We start from the raw sequence: 25,034 nt of genomic DNA, 5'->3' as shown, positions 1-25,034 counted from the left end.
CGATTTCTATGATTTAAATCGATCAGATCACTTCCACTCTGTATTTGATCTTTTTCCAGAAGCCGTTTCCCACTGTAGGTGGAGAACGAGGTTAGCGATGGGAAGGCATGGAGTTCCTGCATAAAAATGGAACATTATTGATCATAAAACAAGGTAACTAAATTACTGGGTATTTCTTAAACCTAATAATATCTGATCTGATCTCACTAAGAGACTATTCTGGTAACAGTATTTAGAAAACAAAACTTCTTTTGTGGTCGGTAGTAACCCAATAACAAACGTAGAGTGAGGATTTTTCTCCCCACTCGGGTTTTCAGTTGATAAAACGAAAACGCGGTGCAGGCGGTTCAGTTCCATCACGAAACAACCTCTACCCTTACCTGGCACAGAAACACACACACACACACACACTCAAAGGGCAGAAATCCGTCCTAATTTAAGGCTTTCAGGAACCACACAAAAAAAAAAAAGCACAAAATGAAGAGTCTGACACACACCCATCCTGACCTGGTGCTCTGAGGGGCAGGCCGTTGTCAAGGCGATTGGGTTTGGTGGCTATGAAAAGGTAACAGAGGACGCAGACGGTGATGAGGAAGGCGAGGAGCACGACGGCTGCGATTGATAGACCTACAAGAGCACCGATACTGAGAGGAGACAGGGTGGTCGATTAGGAAACAGAACTGGTAGGCTAAACAAAAAAACATTGAACAGGTGTCAAAACAGGGAGGTGGGAAGAATAATTAACATCGAAACATGTGCAAACACTTGTTTCAGACCAAAGCTGCTGTACACTGAGATAAATCAGAATGTTTTCATTCTTTCAGTGGCTGAAACCAAACCAAACAGAGGGTCACGCAGTAATCAGGTTATCCTGCAGATAATAAGCAATGGGGGGAGGAGGGGACTAAAGAAAAGCTTTTAGAAGGTTTTATAATCATCCTCATCTATGGACTAGAAAATCTAAAAAAGAAATGCAAACACCTTTCGCCTTTTTAGCAGCGAAAAACATCACTTAATGGCAGTTATAAACACACTAACTAGCTGACAAACTCAATTAAGTCTTTAAGAGTCCTGAAGAGAACGTTAGTCTTAAACGCAGGAAAAGTACGCTCACCTTAGCCACCACATGTATCCATACTCGTAGGGGAAAAAGCTGTTGGGATCATCGCAGCAATACTTCACATCATTAAAGCCGCAACAGTAGACGGCAAAGGCAGCGCTGCCGGGTTTGGGGCAGGAGAAAGCCGCCACGAACACACCGTCTGTGTTGTAGTAACTGCTGCATTCAGCGCTCATGCTGCAGCGAAGAGGGGTGGGAAGAAAAAAAACAACAACAACAAAGAAACAAAAGGGCGAGGAATACAGATAAACAGCACTTGTGATCTGAGGATTAGAGAGCGGAGACGGATTCCTGCGCGAGCGGAGGGTTGAGAGATGGCTGTTGGGCACAGGAGGGAAGAGGAGTGTGACTCTGCATCAACGGAGGGAGCAAAGTTAAAGGCGCTGAGGCTGAGACAGAGAGAGAGAGGAAGAGAGGGAGGTAGAAAACTTTGAACTGGAAGAAAATGTGGATCTCTCTCTCTCTTACCGTCTTCTGACACACTCATCAGCATCTTTATTTCTATCGTTCTTGAAATGCTGTGAGAATGTGATTATTTTTCCATCAGCTGTATATCTCATTGGGGTGAATGAGATATACAAGTCACTGTCAGGCATGCATCTGGAATGGACTATGTTGTGTAAGAAGGAGTTCACGAGTGGGGTAAGGTAAGCTTAATGGAGAAAAACGCTGTTTTGCCCATGAGAGGCTAAAATTGAGAGCAGTTCTCTGAAACGTCACTGAACTGTGCTCGATATGGGAGGAAACTTTACTTTCAGTAAAGCTTTTATAGAGCATCGTCAGTATTTCCAGAAGTAACCGTTTCCCCCTTTCTCTCAGGAAGTCAGTCAAGTCAGTCCGTCCGTCCGTGATTTGGATTTTCCCAGGGGTCTCCTCCCACTGGGTCATGGCTCAGTGAACCTCCAACAGGAGGCACACTTAGAGCATCCTGGTTTGATACCCAAATTACCTCACCTAACTCCTTTCAATGTAGAGAAGCAGTGGCTCTACCATGAGCTTCCTCTGAATGTCAGACACCTTCAGTCATGTTGGTCTCCGGAATCCAGAATCTGTGAATCGCTCTTAAGGCTCCTGTTCCCTGGCGTACTTCTTTCTGCAGAGGTCTAAGTGCACTCGAGGCAGGCTCAACAGGGACATCTACCAGACACTTGGGTGCAACGGAAAATGTTTACAACCATGTATGTGTACTCTGTGTCACACAGGTATGTGGTGGATGCCCTGGTGGATTAGACCGGGGCTCGGCACCCACCTATCTCATCAAACTTTCTAGTATCCATTCAGGCTGTGGGGAATGAATGCTTTTGGAAGAAATTGGTACGCTTGAGTATGAAATCTCAACCGTGGACGGACAGCATGCGCGGAGTTTGTGCAGCTCACAGAATGCGTGCTGTACGTCCAAGTATGTGGGAACTTTTAGTCTGAGGCCCATTTTCCATGGAAGAAAGGAGATAAAGCTCTGGACTACGTAGCCCTCAGGAGGGATGCAAAATCTCTCCACTACATTGAAGTGGCGATTCAACAGAGGAGTGGTGGTGTTTCCTCACTACTGACTAGTTCACAGTCAAGTGTTCGTGCAAAAGTAAAGTGGAAGGAGCTGGGACCATTTCACTACCCATTGTTACACACCTACAACTTTGAGATTTTTGGGTACATTTTGGGACGACTCGTTTTTGTTCCAACATGACGGTGCAACAGCGCACAAAGCCAAGTCAATAAGGGCAAGAATGAGTGGGAAGGAACTTGACTTCCTGGCAGAGTCCTGACTTTAACGCAAGAGAAAGTCAGGACTTTCTCTTGCCTCAGCGCCCTGTCTCCTGTCTGTGAGAGGAGACAGGGAGCCAAGCCTTCTCATACAACATTGGTGTTGGACCACACAAACTCTCCTGAAAAGAAAGGTCACGTATCCCAATGGAGAATCTTTTTAGACAGCCTGGCCTGAAGAGTTGAAGCCATTACTGTTGCAAAGAGCCTGACTTAGGAGACTCTCTGCAGAATAGGCAAGCAAGTCAACCTGTGAGCTCCGGCTGTCGAGAGTAATGCTGGAAATGCATTTAAGGCGTCCACGCTTTATTATTGTAAAATCTGGACTCAGAGACACAAAGACGACAGAACATCCTCACGTTTTACCTCTCCCACACAGACAGCTTTACAACCATTTCTGATAAGGAGGTGGTTGTTGCAGCACACAGGACTGTCTGTGATCAGACAGTCTAAACACTACTGAGACGGTCTCTGTCTATCTCTCTGCTGATTGGCAGGTTTCATCAACAAGGTTATCATTTTCAGGTGCGACAGATCTTTACTGCCTCCAAAGATGTGTGCATCCACACGAATAGTCAATTTGCAAGAATGGCCAACCATCATGAGAGCATAACAAATATAAGAAAACTTGCGAATATATCTCGTGGCATTTGTCAACACGTTGCAACAGTAAATACCTGGAGGACTCGTAGTGATAAATGAATGCAGTGGATGAAGAAGAATGGATTTTTCTCAGTGGAAGGTGTCTGCCACGGCTTCCACAGTAACCCTTAGGCAATAAAAACGCTACTTAGAAGCTGACAGTCCTCCTCTCCAACCCTTTGTCTTATTTTTCGGTCACCAGTGGTTTTGGAGCTCTCCTTTTACAAAATCCTTTTCAAAATGTTCACTGACCTTCACCGAGGCAAGAGAGACCTGTAGAGCTTTAGGAGGATGTCCTGGGTTTCTGTGTGATCTCCTGGATGAGTCATTTTGAGCTCTTGTCATTTGGCTTCGCCCATCACCATGTGTTTATGGCCGTCATCCCCTACATTCAAGTAAATCTCTCCGATTAAATGTTCATGAAAAATATTACAATTGATGTAATCCTTAGTTGCTTTGGACTTTTTAGCGTCAATTATTTTCTGTTTTCATTGCTTGCCTTCTTACATTTTCCCATTTGAGCTATTCTTCTTGATTTTTGGATTGGTTCTGTTAGAGTGAAAGGGTGGCATGATGTATTTCCCAGCCACATGCTGCCTGCTTACAGCAAAATCACGTAACTATGTTACCTTCAGTTGATGTAAAAATGCTGCATGAATCAGACATAATTTAAAAGAAATTTGACTTCGCAATCTGATATCTTAAAATTGGGCCTCTGTCTCTTTAAGAAGCTCCTGCTCTTTCCAACATTCAGTCTTCAGGAGGTCATCAACACAGCGTTCTTCCATTGTGCCATTTACAGTCATTCTTTGGAGCATTGCACTGAGAAATGGCTCACATAATGAGCTCAGCAGATGCTCAGTTCCACCAGGTGTTTGCCAATTGCTGCTGGCTAGTCTGAAGGAACTGAGTGGGGAAAGTATGGGGCAGGGATGTTCTGTGAGGGGAAGGTTCTGCTTGGAGACTGCAGTACAAATCAGCTTTAGGGTCGTTTGGAATGAGGAATGACATTATAATACGATGTAAAGCCTTAAAAAGAACAGTTTTACATAATACCTCTCCTTTACGTCAGGGGTCCCCAAAGTGGGCCCTCAAGGGCCGGCATCCTGCATGTTTTACTTCCCTCCCTGGTTTAACACACCTGGATGCGTTAAACCAGTAGTAAGAACACTGACCTGCTGCAAAAATTGTTACCACTTCCACGGTGAGAACTAAAACATGCAGGATGTTGGCCCTTGAGGACCCGCTTTGGGCCCCCCTGCCTTTACACATTTGTTTTTGTTACTGTTCAGATTTCCTTTCTTCTTTTTTCTCTTCGTTTTTGTTCTCGCCCTCAGCCCTCAGCATTTGCTGCCCTCCTCAACGGTTTATCATTTCCTCATTCGTCCCTATCTGCTCCCTTCCCCCGGTCGCATTCAGTTACCTGTAATTCTCCTGGTTTTCTATTATTATCCACCGATTCTTTCTGTGGCTTTCTGATTACTTTCCATCAGTCTAAGTGGTTTGTTCATTTTTTCCGACTACTTCCAGTCTGCTATTTGGTCTTCCTTTATATCCAACATCACAACAATTTCTAGGGTTGGTGTTGCGACGCTGGCAACATTTTATTCCAACGTGTAGCCATGCAACATAAATAAAAATAGAATGCGGAATGCACTATGAGGAACATAGAAGAACACTGAACTTAATGACGCCGCGTTCGACAAACTTGAAGCGAGAGCAGCTCCGCTGTAAGTCGGAGAGTTTCTCCTGGGCGTCTTTAGACTGAACTCTGTATTAACTGGAAGCTTCACTCAGAGCAGACTTCATCTTCTACATTCAGGAAAGAAGTAGCAACATTTCTCTTCAAAGAGCGGAGCTCGGCGCCGGCTGCTGTGTGCGGGAGCGTCTCCGACCGCTAAAACATCTGTCTCACCGTACCCGTTGTCGATAATGGATTGGCTTCCACGTTGCCTGAAATGTAACTATATCAACCTCCGGCTCTGCAGATGGTGCAAATTGTGAAGTTTGCGCCCCGTGTCTGCTGCTAACAGTGCTGCAGCTGCAGCCTGGCTCTCACACAGAGGGGAGGACCAGCTGGAGGCTGGCAGCACAGATGAGCAGAGGTATAAAGTTTTAATTATTCTGTGATTATTGTTGCTATTTTTGGCCATTTCCTCTCCAGTTTAATCTAACAGGTGACCAAACTCAACATGGCAGATGTTTCCATCTGATGAGTTTGTCAGCTGTCAGGTTTAAACAAAAATGATGGTTCAATTACTAGTATATTTATGAGCAGATTTTTCTATCAACATTTCAACTTTCTCACAAAAAGTAAGGTTGGGTCAGTTAGCTTTTTTTGGCTTAATGAATAAGATCAATTTGAGATAGCATTTTGTTAATTTAAGTATAATTTACCCAGGTTATCATACTTGTTATTCAAAATGACTTTATCTGAGTTTCTCACAAGAAAAAGGGGAAAAACAGAAGAAATCTGTAAGTTGACTGACTTTGTCCAGAGGTAGTAGACAGTTCCTGTTTTCTGCAGGATAATCTACAACAACACATTCAACTCCATTCTGTGGCACAGAATGGAGTTGAATCCACAAAAGAAAAATTTTATTAAAAACCTTGTATGATTTTCCTTCCACTTCACAATTATGGACTATTTTTCATTAAAAAAAACAAAAACCATGACATTCGTGGTGTTTCCCGACAAAATGTAAAATTATAAAATGTTATGATTACATCTGAAAGGCGTAGCAGTGCATATCATGATCATAATTTCTAAACAATAATAATAAAATAATTCATAAAAGCTGCAAAGGGAAACCTTTGTATTTCCCTGCATGTTTTTCAGACTAAGTAATAAAAAGGGATTTTTTTTTATTATTTCAAAGTAAGAACTCATTACAAATTGAATCTCATCTAGAACCTAGCTAAAGAGAGTTTCTTTTAAAATGTTTATTTTTCTTCTGTTTTTTTTTATTTATTTTTATCTTTAAAGAGGAGCAGCATGGAGGACAATTGGACCGACCCGGAGTCATCGGTTTCTTTTTGCTAAGTTGAAGCCCTTTGGTGTCACCATGACTTCAGACTGAAAGCTCTGCTGGCTGAAATGTTGCATTTCATGTCATTAGCAGCCTGCGGGTTCAGAGTGACTCATTCAGCTTCCAGACCAATAGGAACGGGACAACTTTCTAAGTCTAACTGCTGTGATTTTCATTTTCCAAACAGAATGAGGATTATAAAAACAACTTTAACAAAAACATGTCCTGAAACTTCATTTAGAGCTGCAGCAGAAACTCAGAAAGTCTCTAACGAGTCCAGAAGTTCAGAAAGTTTGGATAATTTCTGGACTTCAATTCATTTCCTGCCAACATACTTTGTGTCTAACACTTATCATTTGAGCTTCTTTAAAAATAGACAAATTATTTCACACCAGCTAAACTTTGTGCACTCGATATAAAAAGACGATGACACTTTATTTGAAGGTTGTGTTCGGACATTATGCTGTCAGAAACACGACACAGCCCCTGTCATGAACATGAAGGACTCTTCGTGAATGTTTATGACTGTTGTTATGAAGTGTAATTTGGTAAATAATGACACTTTTAATCCAAAGTTTCATTGAAACTTGCATTGGGAGTCCATTAAGTGCACGCAAATGATTTGATTGGAAGCAGACTGCAAACACTGATTGGTCCACGGAATCCTGAACAAGATCGTATTTGGAGCGATGGAGAGCTACAAATGGATAACTACATGGTCAAACATGGAAATTCAAACCTTTTTATAAACTGTGGTAGAAGAGACCATACATAGTCAACTGTATGGGCCCCACAAGGAACAAATGGTAAAAGCCAGCACTTCTAAATCACTTTATCAAGTCCAGAGGATTCCAAAGCCCTTCACACCGCATTCAGTCTTTCACCCATTCACACACCAAGGATGACAAGCTACGGGAGAGTAGCCACAACTACCTTAGGGCAGACTGATGGAACCCAGGCTAACATGCACTGGCACCACTTGTCTTGCCCAAGGACACAACAATGGAGACGGTCAGAGTGAAGGCTTGAGCTGGAAAGACAAGCTCCTACCGCCATCGCCACCATCGCCCCATGCAAACATACCAACAGATTTTTGCCTTAGGCATAAAGAGGCAAAATGACGTAATCAGAGAATCGACCATAGCTCCTACATGCGGGGGGACTATGTGACCAGACTATATGGCACATAGTCTGGAACACAAAGCCAATGGACACACAGCCAGCTTGGCTAGTGACATTTCCAGCTGTTGTGAGACTTGACAATGGAGAAGGGGCTGAAGAATCTCATCTTCTAATGCCCTCAGGGATTGTCACTAGTGCACTATGTAAGGTATATAAGAAAAACTAAATGTTATGAAATATGCATAGGCTCACAGCATGAGTACCCGTCAATGATGAACACGTCTGCCTTGATTGAGGAGAACGTCACCACCGAATGCCGGCGTTAATCCCAGATTATCTCAGATAAACGAATCCACAAACTGCAAAAAAATTGGCAAAAGACATGGGATTACTTGACAGTGAAGGAGAGACTGAGAAGCGGTGTAATGGTTGGAGCTCTCTCACACACATACACACACACACCCAGTTGTTCATGAAAATCCCTCATATGAATTCTAACTCGGAAAAAGATCTGCCCGTCTTTGAGGCTGAAGTCGATTCTTCTCTCATTAGTAACTCGCTCCTTTGCTTCTCGGTGTGAGAAATAAACGCTCACAGCAGGAGGGGAGCGCCTCCACCTAACGCAGCTCTCCATTAACCCCCGTTCTTTACTGCTGCCTTTAACGCACGTCAGAAAATGCCAGAGAACATATTCCTGCTCTCCGAATACCTCTGCACTCTATTACCTAGCAACGAGGGTCGCGCAGAGACCTTTGGAGGGGCAGGTGCTCAAAGTCGGAAAGGGGCATGTAGAACAAAACATTTTATGACAACACATCTTAAAGTACTTAAAGTACAGGCTGAACAACAAGAGACTTTCATCAAGAATTTTATATGCAATAACAAACGTTATGTGTATAACGTTTGTTATTATATCCACATAACGTTTATTATAACAAACGTTATAATAACGTTTGTTATAATAAACATAATATACATAACGTTTGTTATTATATTCTATGTATTATATATACATAAAAGTGTATTTGCTGTATTGTACATGACGATGATGTCAGCAGCCACAGTCTAAATGGTCATCTACAACACACACACTGCGTCACGCCTCGCTGGTCTCCTTTTCTGGCGTTTGATTGCAGCACGTAGCAGCACCTCTCACTTTCCCGGCTGCTGCGCGTCGGCAGACGGAACAATGCATTCACCCGCGTGGCACCGTGTGATCTCTGGACCAAATCTGGTATTTCAACACTTTTCTGCTCTCCACCACTTTCTGCTCCAACAGCAGGCTCTGCTCCTCTGCCCACTTTGGTTTTCTTGTCCTTTACTTCCCAATTTTGTGGTCAAGCAACTTTATTCTAGCGGGCAAATTGCTGACATCAAATAGATGCAGCAGTAAAAATGGTGAGAAGACGTGACGAATCAAAATGGTGAGGATGTAAATACGGTGCGATCAAACATATTGACAATTTAATTTAGCTTTTCGTGGCTTCATCATAGAGACACTTTTCTTAATCGAGTCTAGATTATGATTATGACCATTTCTCTAAACTGGGAGCATAATGGTTTGGCAATGGGGTCAACTGCACCTCCTCTCTGAGAAAAAAAATTCAGCTGCAGCTGGCTGAATCACTCTTAAAGTTGTATGTAAATTTTACAAAAATATGTTTTCATATTTTTCTTTGTTAAAATTGTCACCATGTTGTGACAGTACAGTACGAGAGATGATCTGTAAGACATCGTGTTAAGATAGGAGCTGTGTGAAAGAACCCAGAGAATCAGATGGTTTTAAATTGAGTGAGTTTCATGGCGCTGGTGAGCTGCGTTGCAGCAATTGGCAACGGTTTCCCCCCGGCGCCCCAAAGCAACTCCTTGCCCAGAGGGACATGTCAGCTGTGGATTCAGAGCTGGAGACATTGTGTTTCCCCAACTTCGATTCGCCACTTCCTCCAATAAATAGTTTTGTTTGTCCTGAATCGTTTGATGAATGTCAGCATTCCTCAAGGAGAAACCAGCAAAGTCCCTTTTAATCTTTCTTTTTTAAAAATAAATAAATAAATAAATACTGTTTTTATATCTGTCCAATCATTTTCTCCTTAATTCATGCATCTAAAACACACATTGCTTTCCCCTATTGTGCCTCCAGACTGAGTCCCGGGTCCCTTGGCTAATATCTCTGAAATCTGAGATTTGGCACAGCAGATGGCGGGTGAATAAGCCGTTGTGTGGATTTAAATTTTTTTATTTTTCCTTTAAATTGAAACTTTTCAAGGTAATAAAGACCTGAGTGATTAGCACTTGAAGGCTGACAAAAGCTTTTATGAACGAGCTCGTGTGTGTATTCACGCAGAGAACACCACTTACAGATTACACAACAGCCAGCAGATGTGGCAGCTGGGACTTTAATTAGAGAAATATCTGCCATCATGGTAAAGCTTGTCATGCCGACATGACTGAAGGACTTCTGGTTCTCCTCATGTGGGGGGAATTATTATTAATGAAATGAAATAAGGTAGTTTTTACTGCGACAGGACTTCACTTTAATTTCAGTGATGGAAATGTGTTTTTTTTTGTTTTCTTGCTTGTTTGGTTTTTGTTATATCTGTGGGTTTTTTTTCAGTTTGATGGATTTGTCTGTTTTTGTGTGTGTGTGTTTTTTAAAAGTCCTCAGGAACGCCAATTTTGAGATCCCAGTCAGTAGATGCGACCCTGCAGACTGACTGATGGTGTGTTTGTCTGTGTGTGTTGCTGTTAGTCCAGACATTCAGTTTTTCCATATTTTTTTCCATTACAGCCTTATTCCAAATTGTATGAAATCAATTCTTCCCCCTGAAAATTCTGTTCAAAAATACCCAATTATGTCAAAATGGAAAAAGCTTTTTTTTTTTTAGTCTTAAAAATAAAAAAAGAAATTTGCATTTACACAAGTGTTCACAGCATCTGTGACGTTTTCTGCAACTCAACTGGAGTCCATCTGTGGTGAATTCAGTTGATTGGAGTTCATTTGGAGAGACACACACACACACATCTGAAACTCCACCTTCATGAAGTCATCACAACATGGCTCCTCTATCCACCACTTAATGACATTTTTACCAGCGTTTCATTGAGAAGTAGCTCATTTAATGAGCTCAACAGATTTGCAATTCCACCAGGTGTTTGCTAATTGCAGCGGGCTAGTCTGAAGGAGCTGAGTGGGGAACTGGGGTTGTTCAGTGAGGCAGAAACTCAGAAACTGCAGCTCTGAGGAGAAGCTGCACCTTGAAGGGCGGGGTTAGGTCCAACCAGGCGTTTTGGACGTCTGAAATGTTGCCATGGGAGATTAAACAATTTCTCAAACCCGCATGAAAGAATCAAGGCAACACTCCAGGTATTATTATGATGAGGAAATATTATACCATAATGTTAGCTAAAAAAAAAAAATCGATTTTACGTAACGCTGTTCCTTCAAACTTTGTTGGACTTAGAAGTTCTCACAGGTGCTGGCTAGTCTGAGGGAGTCCTGTGATGCTCTGTGAGGTGGAAGCTCGGAAACTGCAGTTCTGAGGAGGAGCTCCGACCGAGAGGCGGAGCTAGGTCCACTCAGGTGTTGTGCACAGCTGAATGGTTGCCATGGGAGATTAAAGGATTTATTTTATTTTAGTTTTCAAACATCCGTGAAAGAATCAAGGAAACATTTTTACCAAAAGCATACGCCAGGAATACAATGGGACACACGCTGGGCCTCCAGTCGTTGCACATCTGGACAGAATGTTTTGAAGCCAACGGAGCAACAGGCTTTTAATATGCAGAACAGGATTTTGTTACAAACAAAAGGCGAAAACACAGTGAGATTATTCCCACACGGTGAGAAGTAAACAATCCTGATAGGGATATGATGAATCATTTTGTTGCTGGAGTGACACTTGGCGAAGCATTCTGCTGAAAGTGACAGGCTAATGCACATCCTTGTCTTGTCAGATTCAGTCACACTGTGTAACCGCGGCTCTGTTCCTCTCACCACTTCCCAGAAAGTTTTCACGACACATTTGATGGACTTTTTTTTTCTCTCTTTTTTTTTAAATCAGTTTCTAAAGACAGTGTTTAGATTGTTCTCCTGCTCCCAGAGAGTCTGGCTGAATTCATGGTGAAATAAAGAAATTCCCAGTTGTCTTTGAAGCTGTGGGATTGATTTTTCTAAAACCATTTCTCGCCACACAAAGCTGGGCTTATTAGTGAGCATAAAAAGTGTTCTGAACATCACCAGCAGTCATCTTTCACTGCATGTCGTCAAAGCATTTCAGCGACTCCTTGTTATTGCTCCAAGCTACTGTTGGAGAAAGAAAGGATTCTCAAAAAACAAAATTGTTAATGTCCTTTTATCCTAATATCTTACATTGTTGTCACTTTCTATCAGCTCATGAACAGCTGAAAATCATCACCTTCCTAAAATAATGGTCTAAGTATACAAGTTTTTTTGTTTTGTTGTTTTTTTCCCCAAAAGATTATTAAGACAACAACAAAAAATACTATATCACTTCTGGCAATAAAAAAAATTACATTTAGGCCATTTTTATGGGTTGGTGACTAATTGATACATTTAAAAGATTTGAAGTGATATAACATTTTACTAAACTATGTAAAAGTTATATCGGTGTTTAATATCCAACTTTGACTTTGAGGTCATTTCAGTTGTCAGCAGCCACAGTAAAAAAGAAAAACTACACAGTCAAAATTCAAAAGCCGGTCAACTAAAAATAAAAATAAAACAAGAACACCCCGTGTGTGTCTTCTTTGGAGTCACATATATAAAGAACATTGCTCCAGATTTTTTTCTAGATCATTCAGAAATTTCAAGAATGTTTGTATCTTCAGTTCCCCCTCTGCTGTGTGAGATACTTTGATATTGCTACGGACAAGTCCTGCTTTAATATCATTGTTAATGAGTACCAAATTTATGGGTGCAATCATGTGCCAACAGACAATACCTGTGGACTGAACACACATCCCTGCGGGACTCCCATGCTGTTAAAATCCAGGTTAAGAAAAAAAAAAAGAGCTCTGAGTACAAACGGAGCACTTTAATATGCTGGTGCAGGAGGCTTTTGTTGAAAGCTAATTAAAAGTTAGCGGCCACAATTTGGTTGAGCTGCGGGTTTATCCTCAAAGTGCAAAAAGTGGTAGAATGGGAGCCATAAAAATATCCGTTATTGTTCCACAGTGGGGAAATTCAGGTGTAACAGCAGCAAAATGACAGGATATCAAGGCCTTAGGTTCACAAAAAGGTAAATATATTAAAATATTTAAAAAATAAATAAATAAATTAAGACTAGCATATTGTGTTGTAAAAGCAATAAAAGAGTTGTTGGAAGGAAGGATCTCATTTAACACTCGTTTGTGCATTTAGGATGCAGCAGCCAATGTGCTAATCACCAGAGTACAAAGCATTTACTGAATTTCAGGTTTCTTACATTTAAAAACTTTGACATTATTCTTCTCATCACTTTAGAACGTTGCCATTCTGTCAACTGGAGTCATTTTCACACCAACCCACTGAAGTGTTTTTTTTCCCGTTCGTACAAATCCGTCCCAAGGTGTGTGCCATCAGGTCAACGTCGTCACATTTTTCATTTCACTCATGCTCCACTTGGACAGATGGCTGATAACATTCTCTCTTTCAAGGCGAGTTGTTGACATCTTCCATCTACTCTTGCTATTTCACCCCGGGGCTAACGATCCGTCACATGTCTACACTCACTCGTATAGGCAATTTTCAAACATCTACAAACATAACCTATAAATACTCGTGAGAGAACATTGAAATTGCTTAAGTTTGCTTGATATTTTTTTTTCCTCTGACGTTGAACTTTCCTGTAGCCTTTTGCCCGAGCTCCCACTGCTGTCTTGTTCTTTCTTAGGTCTTGTTCTAACCTCTCTAAGTTCAGTCCGATTTCTTTAGATAGAAAGCCATCATTTAAATTAGATATTAATGAAACATTGGTTTGAAAATGCAATGTTTAACATTTGTATGAGTTTTAATAATGAGAGTAGAGTGGTTGAAAACAAACAAACAAACAAACAAACAAAAAAGCAGCCCCTTGCCCGACACTTTGCCAAACACAATGTAAAACCTGTCCAACTCCAAGTGACCTATTTATCCTTTATTATACTCTAACCAGAACCGGACTCCATTGGGACTAAAAAGGACTTGACTCGTGGAACACTACAAGACTTGTTTTTCTTTCTGTGGTTTGTTTGAATCATGTAGTTGCATTGGAATCTGTTTTACTGCTACTTTACAGTGTCTGCCCTCCGTCTCTTTTTGCTAACAGTTCTGCTGGCAAAATGCACCCTGGAGAAGTGTTATCAAATGAGTGCCGTTCCCACAGCAAGGGGGGAAATAACTCAGGAAAAAAACATTGTGGAATAACTCAAAACCACTCGTATTCGCCTTTTTCCTCGCTCTCTGTGCCAGCTGCGCTTCACAAAGATCCGTTGCCATAGCAACCGACTGACAACAACTCTGTTAGTGTATCAGCATTCTACACCAATAAGAAAGCGAAGCTCTCGATTTACCGGTCGATCTACATTCCCACCCTCATCTATGGTCATGAGCTTTGGGTCATGACCGAAAGAACGAGATCACGGATACAAGCGGCCGAAATGGGTTTTCTCCGCAGAGTGGCTGGGCTCTCTCTTAGCAATAGGGTGAGAAGCTCAGTCATCCGGGAGGGACTCAGAGTAGAGCTGCTGCTCCTTCACGTCGAGAGGGGCCAGTTGAGGTGGCTCGGGCATCTGGTCAGGATGCCTCCTGGACGCCTCCCTGGTGAGGTGTTCCGGGCACGTCCCACCGGGAGGAGGCCCCGGGGAAGACCCAGGACACGCTGGAGGGACTATGTCTCTCAGCTGGCCTGGGAACGCCTTGGGATTCCTCCGGAGGAGCTGGTGGAAGTGGCTGGGGAGAGGGAAGACTGGGCCTCCCTTCTGAAGCTGCTACCCCTGCGACCCGACCCCGGATAAGCGGAAGAAGATGGATGGATGGATGGATGTCCCATTATAAATGCTTCCAAATGTCCCATATAAAATGCTTCCAAATGTCCCATATAAAATCCTCCTAAATGTCCCATCTAATATGCTTCCAAATGTCCCATATAAAATGTGCCCAAATGTCCCATATAAAATGTGCCCAAATGTCCCATATAAAATGTGCCCAAATGTCCCATATAAAATGCGCCCAAATGTCCCATTATAAATGCTTCCAAATGTCCCATATAAAATGTGCCCAAATGTCCCATATAAAATGTGCCCAAATGTCCCATATAAAATGTGCCCAAATGTCCCATATAAAATGTGCCCAAATGTCCCATATAAAATGTGCCCAAATGTCCCATATAAAATGTGCCCAAATGTCCCATATAAAATGCGCCCAAATGTCCCATTATAAATGCTTCCAAATGTCCCATATAAAATGCTTCCAAATGTCCCATATAAAATCCTCCTAAATGTCCCATCTAATATGCTTCCAAATGTCCCATATAAAATGTGCCCAAATGTCCCATATAAAATGTGCCCAAATGTCCCATATAAAATGCGCCCAAATGTCCCATATAAAATGTGCCCAAATGTCCCATATAAAATGTGCCCAAATGTCCCATATAAAATGCGCCCAAATGTCCCATATAAAATGCGCCCAAATGTCCCATTATAAATGCTTCCAAATGTCCCATATAAAATGCTTCCAAATGTCCCATATAAAATCCTCCTAAATGTCCCATCTAATATGCTTCCAAATGTCCCATATAAAATGTGCCCAAATGTCCCATATAAAATGTGCCCAAATGTCCCATATAAAATGTGCCCAAATGTCCCATTATAAATGCTTCCAAGTGTCCCATATAAAATGTGCCCAAATGTCCCATATAAAATGTGCCCAAATGTCCCATATAAAATGTGCCCAAATGTCCCATATAAAATGTGCCCAAATGTCCCATTATAAATGCTTCCAAATGTCCCATATAAAATGTGCCCAAATGTCCCATATAAAATGTGCCCAAATGTCCCATATAAAATGTGCCCAAATGTCCCATATAAAATGCGCCCAAATGTCCCATTATAAATGCTTCCAAATGTCCCATATAAAATGTGCCCAAATGTCCCATATAAAATGCGCCCAAATGTCCCATTATAAATGCTTCCAAATGTCCCATATAAAATGTGCCCAAATGTCCCATATAAAATGTGCCCAAATGTCCCATATAAAATGTGCCCAAATGTCCCATATAAAATGTGCCCAAATGTCCCATATAAAATGTGCCCAAATGTCCCATATAAAATGCGCCCAAATGTCCCATATAAAATGCGCCCAAATGTCCCATTATAAATGCTTCCAAATGTCCCATATAAAATGTGCCCAAATGTCCCATATAAAATGTGCCCAAATGTCCCATATAAAATGTGCCCAAATGTCCCATATAAAATGCGCCCAAATGTCCCATTATAAATGCTTCCAAATGTCCCATATAAAATGCGCCCAAATGTACATGATCAACAGCCGAATATTACTACTGATGGAAACGACAACAAAGACGGACAGGAAGTGGTAGGTCTAGCATGGTTTGTTTTTGTTTTTTTCCAGACAAGCGGCTCCAGCAGAGCTCTCAGAGCATCGCACAGGTCCAAACGTTTTGAATCCATAAGTCCTCTATAAAATAATTGACTACAATTCCACCAAAAAGGTGGCACACGTAGGCACTTCCAATTACAAGGGGTTTCTTGCCATGAATAAGTCGCCGACGTCTCCTCCGACGGCTGATAGATGATGAGCGCTAACACCGCGCTGAAGCTGCTAAATTACGAATATATCTCAGTCGTGTGTTTACATCCATCGTTGATTTTTAATGACTAACCACGGGAACAAGATTGTTAAAGTGTGATTTTAGTTTCATGTCTTATTTAATGGAAAAACCGCACTTGCAAAATTGTGCTGCTTTCAACATCAGCAGGATTTAGACAAAGGATCTCTAATGGAAACGCAGCTTTTGTTGTGTCACCGGAGCATCACTTGTTTACTTGGACCAGTCAAATCCCGACTTGATTGACAAATGGATCTGAATTATTGATAAACGGACTGCTGTGGCGTTCTTTTGAGAGCAAAATTACTTTTGCGCGGCTTTGTCCGGTGCCAGTCGCTTAATTAACTTTTTTGTCTATAGTCGTGCCTAAATCATCTTATTAAAGCCTTCATCAATGGTGCGATTATGAATTTTAGAACTAACGAGCTGCTAAGAAACTGCGGCTGCGAACGTATTCAGGACGAGGCGGCTCCCCTACAGCATGTCTGATTTGCTCGCTGCCTTGCTCAGAGATGATATGTGATTTATTTATTTATTTATTTATTTATTTTTACCTGACAGGTTGTTGCTGAATTTAACGAGTGAAACTCCAGACGGACGCCGTTCAGACAGAACCCGGACCGTACAGGAGCGGCCGTGCAGAACCGTCACGATTCAGCACAGCAACAGCAGCTCATTAGCTGTGCATAAACAGTGTAGTAGGAGATAGAAAGCGTGGTAAACAGCCACAGGTTTCCTGGAGGGCTTTTTCTTTAATTCACTTCACTTCAGCGAGGAGTGAGATAAATTGCATTTGTTTTTGACGGTCGCACGTTGTTCATAGCCATAATCAAGAGCTCATGAAAACGCCTCTATGCTATTTGAGTATTTTTCTCTATAACTTCTGAACCAGTCAAACTTTCTTGCATTCTTGGTTCTCTAATCCCTTTAGGTCCATGATTTTCCTGTGACAAATTAAACATTGATGACAAATGTTTATTCAGCGGTGTTAGACCTCTACGAAAAACAAACACTGCCTGGATTTCCGGTGGTTTGGAAATGGAAACCAACTTAATAGCAGAGACTTTTAAAGTTCTTATCCGTCTCTCCACGTCGCTCTTTTGGACATATTTTTCGGTAAGCGCACCTCTTATTGATTTTGTAAGCTGTTTTCCTGCACTTTGTGAAGCACTTTGTATTTATATGTTTTAGAAGGTGCTGTTTAAATAATGTACACAGTGTAAAAGTAGAAAGAAAAAATACATCAAAAAAAGCACCAGAAATTGTACTTTAAAGAGTTTTGTTAGCGATGTAGAATAATCCAGTACCTATATTGAGATTTTAATGCCAATGTAAAAGAAGTACTACTACTAATAATAATAAATTATGTTTTTATGATTCAGCTAGATTTACTGATGCTAAAAAAAAAAGTCAACTTTGTTGTCGTCAACCGCTTTGGCCTCACTTCTGACCGCCTCATAATGTCTTTTACAGTTTTCTGTCAACACAGGACACATAGCACTTGCACATGTTTTTATTTATATGATCATATTAAATTAATATAATGGTGCCTACGTGGCAAAAACAGGAAAACCTCAAAAACAGATCAAATGGAAGTAGTATTTTAATATTGCCCCAGCTCCCTGTTTACTGAAAGAACTGAAAGTTTTAAATGCAGAGGGTTGTGAGTTTGAATCCCAGCCGAGGGTGTGCATGCTCTCTGTTGAATTTTATTATTATTCTTTTGATGTAGTTCCTATTTTCATCTATTAATCTTTATCTCAGATTGTTTTTCCCTGCACAGTCCTCTGAAATCAATCTTACTACCAAAGTAAACAAACCTCTTGCCAATAATTGAGTCATATTTCTTGAAGCAGACTTTACTCAGACAAAAACCATTCAGGGAAGTTATGGATTTACTCCAGAGAGATAAACCTTCATTATTCCATCACAAGTTACTTATTCTCTGAAGGTGCAGGCAGTGGTTCAATTTTTACTATTACTTACTGTTACTCAAACAGGCTTGTGATTAATTACCAGCCTGACTGTTCTCTGCTGATTACTCTCCCTTGGACTCCCTCCAGCCACACTGACCAAGCCCTACAGTAAGCCGAGCTGCGTTCGGTTTTGACTCTTAACCCAACTCTGTCCTCCAACAGACCAGGCACACAAGCCGTGAGGTGAGTTCACACACTCTCCTGGTTGGTGTTAATCACTTGAACTGTGTACAGCTGTTAAGTTTACCTGTTTGCAGTGACAAGTCAAGGAGGAAATTTGAAATATGCAACACACATTCTGTTTTCCATTTAAAGGGTGAGTAGATGTGCAGCTCCACCAGGTGTTTGCTAATTGCAGCAGGCTAGTCTGCAGGAGCTGAGAGGGGAGGACTGCTGTGCGAGGCAGAAGTTTGGAAACTGCAGCTCCGAGGAGCAACCTGCGCCTTGAAGGTGGGGCTAGGTCCAATCAGGCGTTTTCCACAGCTGAATGGTTGCCACGAGAGATTAAAGGATTTCTCAAACATGCCTGACAGAATCAAGGCAACACTCCAGGTATGTTTTCGATGAGGCAAACTTGCAAAGTTTCAAGTTGATAAGTCATTGATGATCCTATCTTATAGATCCTATATTGAATCTGTGCTGACCTTTTCCCTCCTCTGTTGGTTTGGAAATCTTAGTATTAGATCAAAAAATGCCCTTAGCAGAGTAATGCATGCTAGCAATAAGATCTTAGGGGTTGATCAATGCTCACTTACAGAACTGTGTAAAAAACAAATCATTATGGAAAATAAAGTCATTATTGCTGATACTGTTCATCCTTTACATGCTGAGTTCCAGTTTCTGCCTCCTGGCATCAGGCTCAGACTTCCTTGTATAAAAAGTAACAGGTACAAGCAGTCCTTGGTTCCTACAGAAATATCTCTTTTTAATGCAGGACAAGATTGGGGGACTTGCACCTGATCTAGTGCAGAACTGTTGGTCAATAACAAAATACACTGCTGTATTCTTCCCATTATGTGTTGATTTGTGTTTTATGTGCTTTTGGTATTTTTTGTTGTTCCTTTTTTTTTTTTTTTTTTAATCTTTGATACTTTGTCTTTTAGTTTTTATACTTGCTGCAACATCAATTGCCCAATTTGGGATACGAATAAATCTGAAATCTGAAATAACATTATAACATTAAGTAAAGCTCAAATAAGTTGAGCTTTACATAATGTTGTCCCTTTAAACTTTGTTGGACTTAGAATTTCTCATAGGTTTGGCAAAACAAACATTATTAGTTTGCAAAAATAGCTAGCTTGATATTACGCAGGAAGAAGTAGGCAGACTGAATGATGTTGTTGGATTTAAAACATAGTGTGCCATCAAGGCTGACACCCAGACCCTTAACATGGGAGAAACTGTCTGTCTTGGATAAGGTGGATTTGACACTAACGACTTCATTTTGGTGTTTAGTTTAATGAAGCTAAGCGTGAACAGTGTTTTTATTTCAGAAATGGAATCATTGAGGAAGGTGGGCGAAAGCGTAGGCGAGGGTTTTGTGTTGAGGTAAAGCTGGGTGTCATCAGCCTCGCAGTGACAATCAACTCCAAATCTGTGTAAAATACTGCAAAGGGGTTATGATAATGATGATGAATAGTAGGGGCCCGAGGACAGAACCCTGGGGCACACCTGAGGAAACGCTGGAGGGGTTAGAAGAGCTTCAGTTGAATGAAATGTGTTAGACCAGAGCCGTAGGAACCACAGGGAAAAAGTTTGAGGCAAACTACCTGTTTGTTGTTTTTCCATGTGTAGCTCTAGATCAGTATTCTGTGATTGTAGCTCTACGGCGCTCCAGCTGACATCGTACTCGCACAGAGAAAGCTGTGAGGTTGAGGACTTAATGGCTCGCTTCCTACACACTTCTGACAGAAATCCATAAAATGGAATTCACTTCTTACTTCTTTCCTGTAGTTTCAGATGTCATTAGCATGCGCTCGCCGCAAACGGCCCGCTCCCTCCCGCCCTCGTCATGTTTGGTGGCCCTGATCAATCTGCCGTCCAATTGTTCAGAGAGCTCTCTAATCCAGCCTTAGATCTGAGTCCTACTGCACCATGCCTAATAGGATCGTAGTATTAACCCTGATGACAATACCGCCAGCTGTCGCGGGGCCCCCTGCTGGCCGCCGGCAGAAATGTGGCCTGCGGGGCACGAGGGAAGAGAAGGAGAGAGGTTTGAATCAGTGTGTCTGTGGGATGCTGTGGGTTGGATGTAAAGTGCTGTCGGACGAAGCCCGGAGGGGGAGATGCTCAAAAACCTCCTGAACTGTTCTTATTCTGGGATCTTTATTTAATTCAACCACTTTTTTTATTACTGAAATCCTTTTTGTTTTGTTTTTTCTAATTGAATTTATTTATTTTTTTGCTTTTAAAGCCCACTTTCTCCTCAATCAGTCCACCTCCCTCTCGTTGCCCCACCCGTTGCACACAGCCTCTGTTGAATCCCCCCGTCCCCCGGTGTGCTGCGGTGGTTGACCCGACCGGATCTCCATGGCTGAATAACAGATTGCAGTCGGGGGCTTCCTTCGGTGGTTTTCTCTGAGGGGGGGTTGCTAAGTTGCGGTCGAGACCGGCGGCGGCGGCGGAGGAGGAGGAGGAGGATGGCGCTGGCTCTGGAGGAAGTGTGGGGCAGAGTGAAGAACGTCTGCAAGCAGAACGGCCTGCTCATCCTGTCCGTGTTGGCCGTGGTCATCGGCTGCCTGCTGGGCTTCTTCCTCAGAGGCAAGCAGCTCTCCGAGCAGGTCAGTTGGTGGCCGTGGCCCCCGTCAAACGCCCCCACCCTGCCCCGATTTCCTGCCCTCCTTACCTCTCTATTCTGACCCCCCTACACTTCAAGATGTCTCTGAGCGATGCCCCCAACTTTCACACTCCTGCTTCTACACATTTCCTCTTAGCACAACAGAAATCCCACAGGATGTTTTTGAGATACGAGGCTTAACCGCAACGATTACAAGCCTAACCCTAATCTTTGCCCCAGTCAGAGTTGACTAAAGATCAAATCTTTTAGAGCATATTTGAAACCACTAAGTTGTTTATTTAATGATTTTTGGACTGAATGATTAGAGATGTGAATCTTTCAGCAACTAACGAGTAGATTCCAGGATTTCTTTCAGGTTTTTTTCCCAATGTGAATGTGTCACAACGAGCTCAATCATTTCCATTTGCATGATTTATCATTTTCCTGGACGATGAAAGTCTTCAGTCTGGTGTTTTGGTCTCAACTAGACCCTTATTTTAAGGACAATTTTGTTTACAGAGACTTTATGATTCATTTTATTTGTCGTTTCTGTTATTTTGTTTATTTATTTGGCGTGTTTAGAGTGTCCTTCTACGTTCAGTAGAATTTAAAGTTTATTCATCGTTGAGAATGTGCTCTTAAAAGGCCTCAAAACAACAATGATATCGTTTATCGCGATAACCTTTGGGACGATTTATCGTCCAGCTAAATTTGTTATTGTTTCAGGCTTATTCAAACCTGCCACTTAAACCTTGTGAACAGAGGAAAATACGGCAAACACAACATTCTGCTTCAAGCTGTTTTCTCCAAATGTTTCTCTAAGGTTTTTCTTTTTGATTTTGAAAAGGAATCATCTTGTCTGTAGCTGTTCCAACAGAGGAATCTTTTAATTGAATTTATTTATGACAGTCTTAACTTTTTTCCTAAATTCTGCGATTGTTCCTTAGCCCTCTGCCTGCTGCTGCCAGGATTAAAAAGATTTTAATTAATCTCTGTGGGATTTTCCCGGTGAAGTCGAGGTTAAAGAAAATAAAATCAATTTCCATCAGTTTATATTGAAACAAAAATAAGTTTGAGGATTCTTGAAAGTTTTGAAGCTTGAAATCTGCTTTTACGCGAGTCAGAGTTGATAGTGGTGGGAGGCACTTCTTCCATGCTTTCATAATTAGAATTTTGATTCAGCGTTTACGTCCTGATTCATCGCATCTGGCTTCTCCTGGTACAGAATGATGTTGCACGTCTCACGTCAATGACAGAAAAAGTTGGACAAGATGCGACTCGACCGTTTAGATTGCAGGCACTTTGAAAATTTGGACATGCATCCAAATTAATTCCACATGTGAAAGTGGCACAGACAAAACTGGGTCGTTTAGACTGGCGTTAAAAAAAAAAAATTAAAAAAAAATCAGACATGAGCAAAAAATACAATTAAATTATTGATGAATTAATTGGATTTGGGTCACATTTGTGAACATATTGGCCTTGGAGACACTAAACAAGACTCAACAGAAGAATAAAGTGTTTGCTCGGGGCAGAGGAAGAGTTTTTGATAAACGCTGAACTCTTCAAAATGCTTCGTCCTCATGAAGGTGGCAGAATTTAAAAGGAAATGAATAGACTTTCCAAAAAAGTAACATTCATTACAAAGAAGCACTGTTACAACAAAGAAATACCCAGCTAACCACAACCGTTCAGTTCTTTTATTTTTTGTTCCAAGAGTAAATCCGTGCAGAATAAGGTCGATTGCGGTTTGACAAACATTCTGTTTTTATGGCTCAGTTTAATCGTCATTTGTTCTTCTTATAACCATAAAACGCTGCAGGACTGATCTGATCCCGTCATCAGTCAGTCATTGGCTGGACTCAAACATTTAGCACCAAACTCTCGATGGACGGTTATTGAAAACAGAATTGTTTTGGGGGAAAAAAAAAAAATCGCCGCTCCGCTGCATGTGGTGACGCTGACCCCGAGGTCACTGACATACATTTAGTTCTCTGTGTGAGTTGCCGAACTCTTTGCTACTACGTTGTAAAGCCACTAATCTTCAGCCATTTGGTTTGTTTCATATCCGGTAGAATGAAATCAGTTCCTTTTAGTAAGAATGCACTGATAGGAGATTTATATGATGTTGATAGAAATATTTCCCTGCTCTTTTCTAATCCATGACAAAAATAAATAAATACGACACTGCGGAAATTGCTTCTCTGCTTCTGTTAAACACGCCACAATCTCTCTATCACTGTCACATGAAAAAAAAAAAAACACATTGTCACACCATCCTGAAACCATGGCAACCAGATGGAAATAAGCATTGGTTGTTAATATCAGCCCAGCTTTACCAACACTGGTTGATACCGATGTTGTTGCCGATATATCATGCATCCCTGCTAAGAAGCAACAAAACACATTGCATCAGACAAGTAATCAGTATCGATAGATATGATTTCACTGACCCGGAACCTCACAGCATTCTGGGAGATGTAGGCAGAGGACAGACTTCAGCAGCTCAACCTCTCACCGCCAGCTAAGCTCTCTGGGCGGCATCAACTCACTCGCTCTTTGCTTGCCTAGCAACGATCTGTGGAGGAACTTGCGCAGCAGCAGTTTCAGGTTTTGCCTCATGACTGTTTAAAAATAAAAACAAGGCGGAGTGAAACAGGAGACGTACCGTCACAAGTTTAAAAGCGTTTCAGACATTAATGATAATTATCGACATCAACTGGTGGTAAGTTTTTCAGCCATATTGTGCGGCCTTACTGATTAACTCCTTTTTTAAAATGTAGCTGTATTATTGAAAGCTTTAGTAGTTTTGCCAAATTCCAGATTTGGCAAGACCAGGAATTTGGTTTTGCCAGTAACAGTACTAGTAATAGTACTATTAACAAATACCATTACTTGTTAATAGTAAATATTAACAATGCAGGCATTTAGGGCAAAACGATGAAAAAATAAATGCAAGCGATATGAAAGAAAAGGAACTTTCTTTTTCAGGCACAAGTTCACCATTGAAAAAAAAGTAATTAAACTCTTATAATTGTCCGAGCCGATGGAAATTTCCAAAATAATGGGAGCGTAATTACACAGGGAGCGGAGAACCTCCGGCATGACGGTGAAGTTTAAAGATTAGTAGCTTCAACAGGCATCCTGCTGCTCTTCAGACAATGTTGATTTCTTCCTCTTTTTTTTTTATTTCAGCAAATTTACTGCACAGTCTGCCAAGAGACAAATTATGAGATAATCGTCATCATCAGCGTCAGGCATAATTATAGGACAAACTTTAACGCCAGCTCTCAAAGAGAAACCTCAAGAATCCACACGTCTGCTGAGTTAATGGGTCTCCGGTCTGCGTGTGTGTTTGGGTGTGTATGAAAGAGAGAGAGCGAGCGAGAGAGGGAAAGTGTGTCGGAGTACCGACACTGTTTGTTCCAATGTTCAGCAGATGCCAGGTCACAGTGACAGCTGTGATTGTCCTTCACACACACACACACACACCGACTAGCACACTTGGATACGCCCTCAGTATGTCCTCATATAGACCCCCCCCCTTCCTACTTCACACACACACACACACAACAAAATGAACACACTCATTTGCGCTAAAAGCCCCGCCACTCCAAAACACAAGCGAAAAGCTTTCATTGCTCCGTCATCTCACAGATGTCGTGTACTTACAGTTCTGTCCTCGGCCCTGAGCTCCACGCTTTTAGTCTTCCTGACTTCCATTAAAGAAAATAATTTTAATGTTGCCCATTAGATTAGAGACAGAAACAGGGTTTTGTTTTT

General features: G+C 41.6%; 1 protein-coding gene across 1 annotated transcript in view; it reads right to left on the bottom strand.

Annotated features, from left to right (window-relative positions):
* The window catches only part of LOC122841593 (protein shisa-like-2A), a 69,220-nt gene that overhangs the window by 2,423 nt on the left and 41,763 nt on the right, over positions 1 to 25,034 (bottom strand). The window contains exons 2-3 of the mRNA XM_044135021.1: positions 1,115 to 1,503; positions 508 to 644 (exon numbers count right to left, since the gene is read on the bottom strand). Of these exons, the coding sequence (XP_043990956.1) occupies positions 508 to 644; positions 1,115 to 1,296 (319 nt within the window). The 5' untranslated portion in view covers positions 1,297 to 1,503. The remainder of the gene's footprint in view (positions 1 to 507; positions 645 to 1,114; positions 1,504 to 25,034) is intronic.

Source organism: Gambusia affinis, linkage group LG12, assembly GCF_019740435.1.
Source record: "Gambusia affinis linkage group LG12, SWU_Gaff_1.0, whole genome shotgun sequence".
In the NCBI taxonomy this organism is placed as follows: Eukaryota; Metazoa; Chordata; class Actinopteri; order Cyprinodontiformes; family Poeciliidae; genus Gambusia; species Gambusia affinis.
This window is presented reverse-complemented; position numbering and strand designations above follow the sequence as displayed.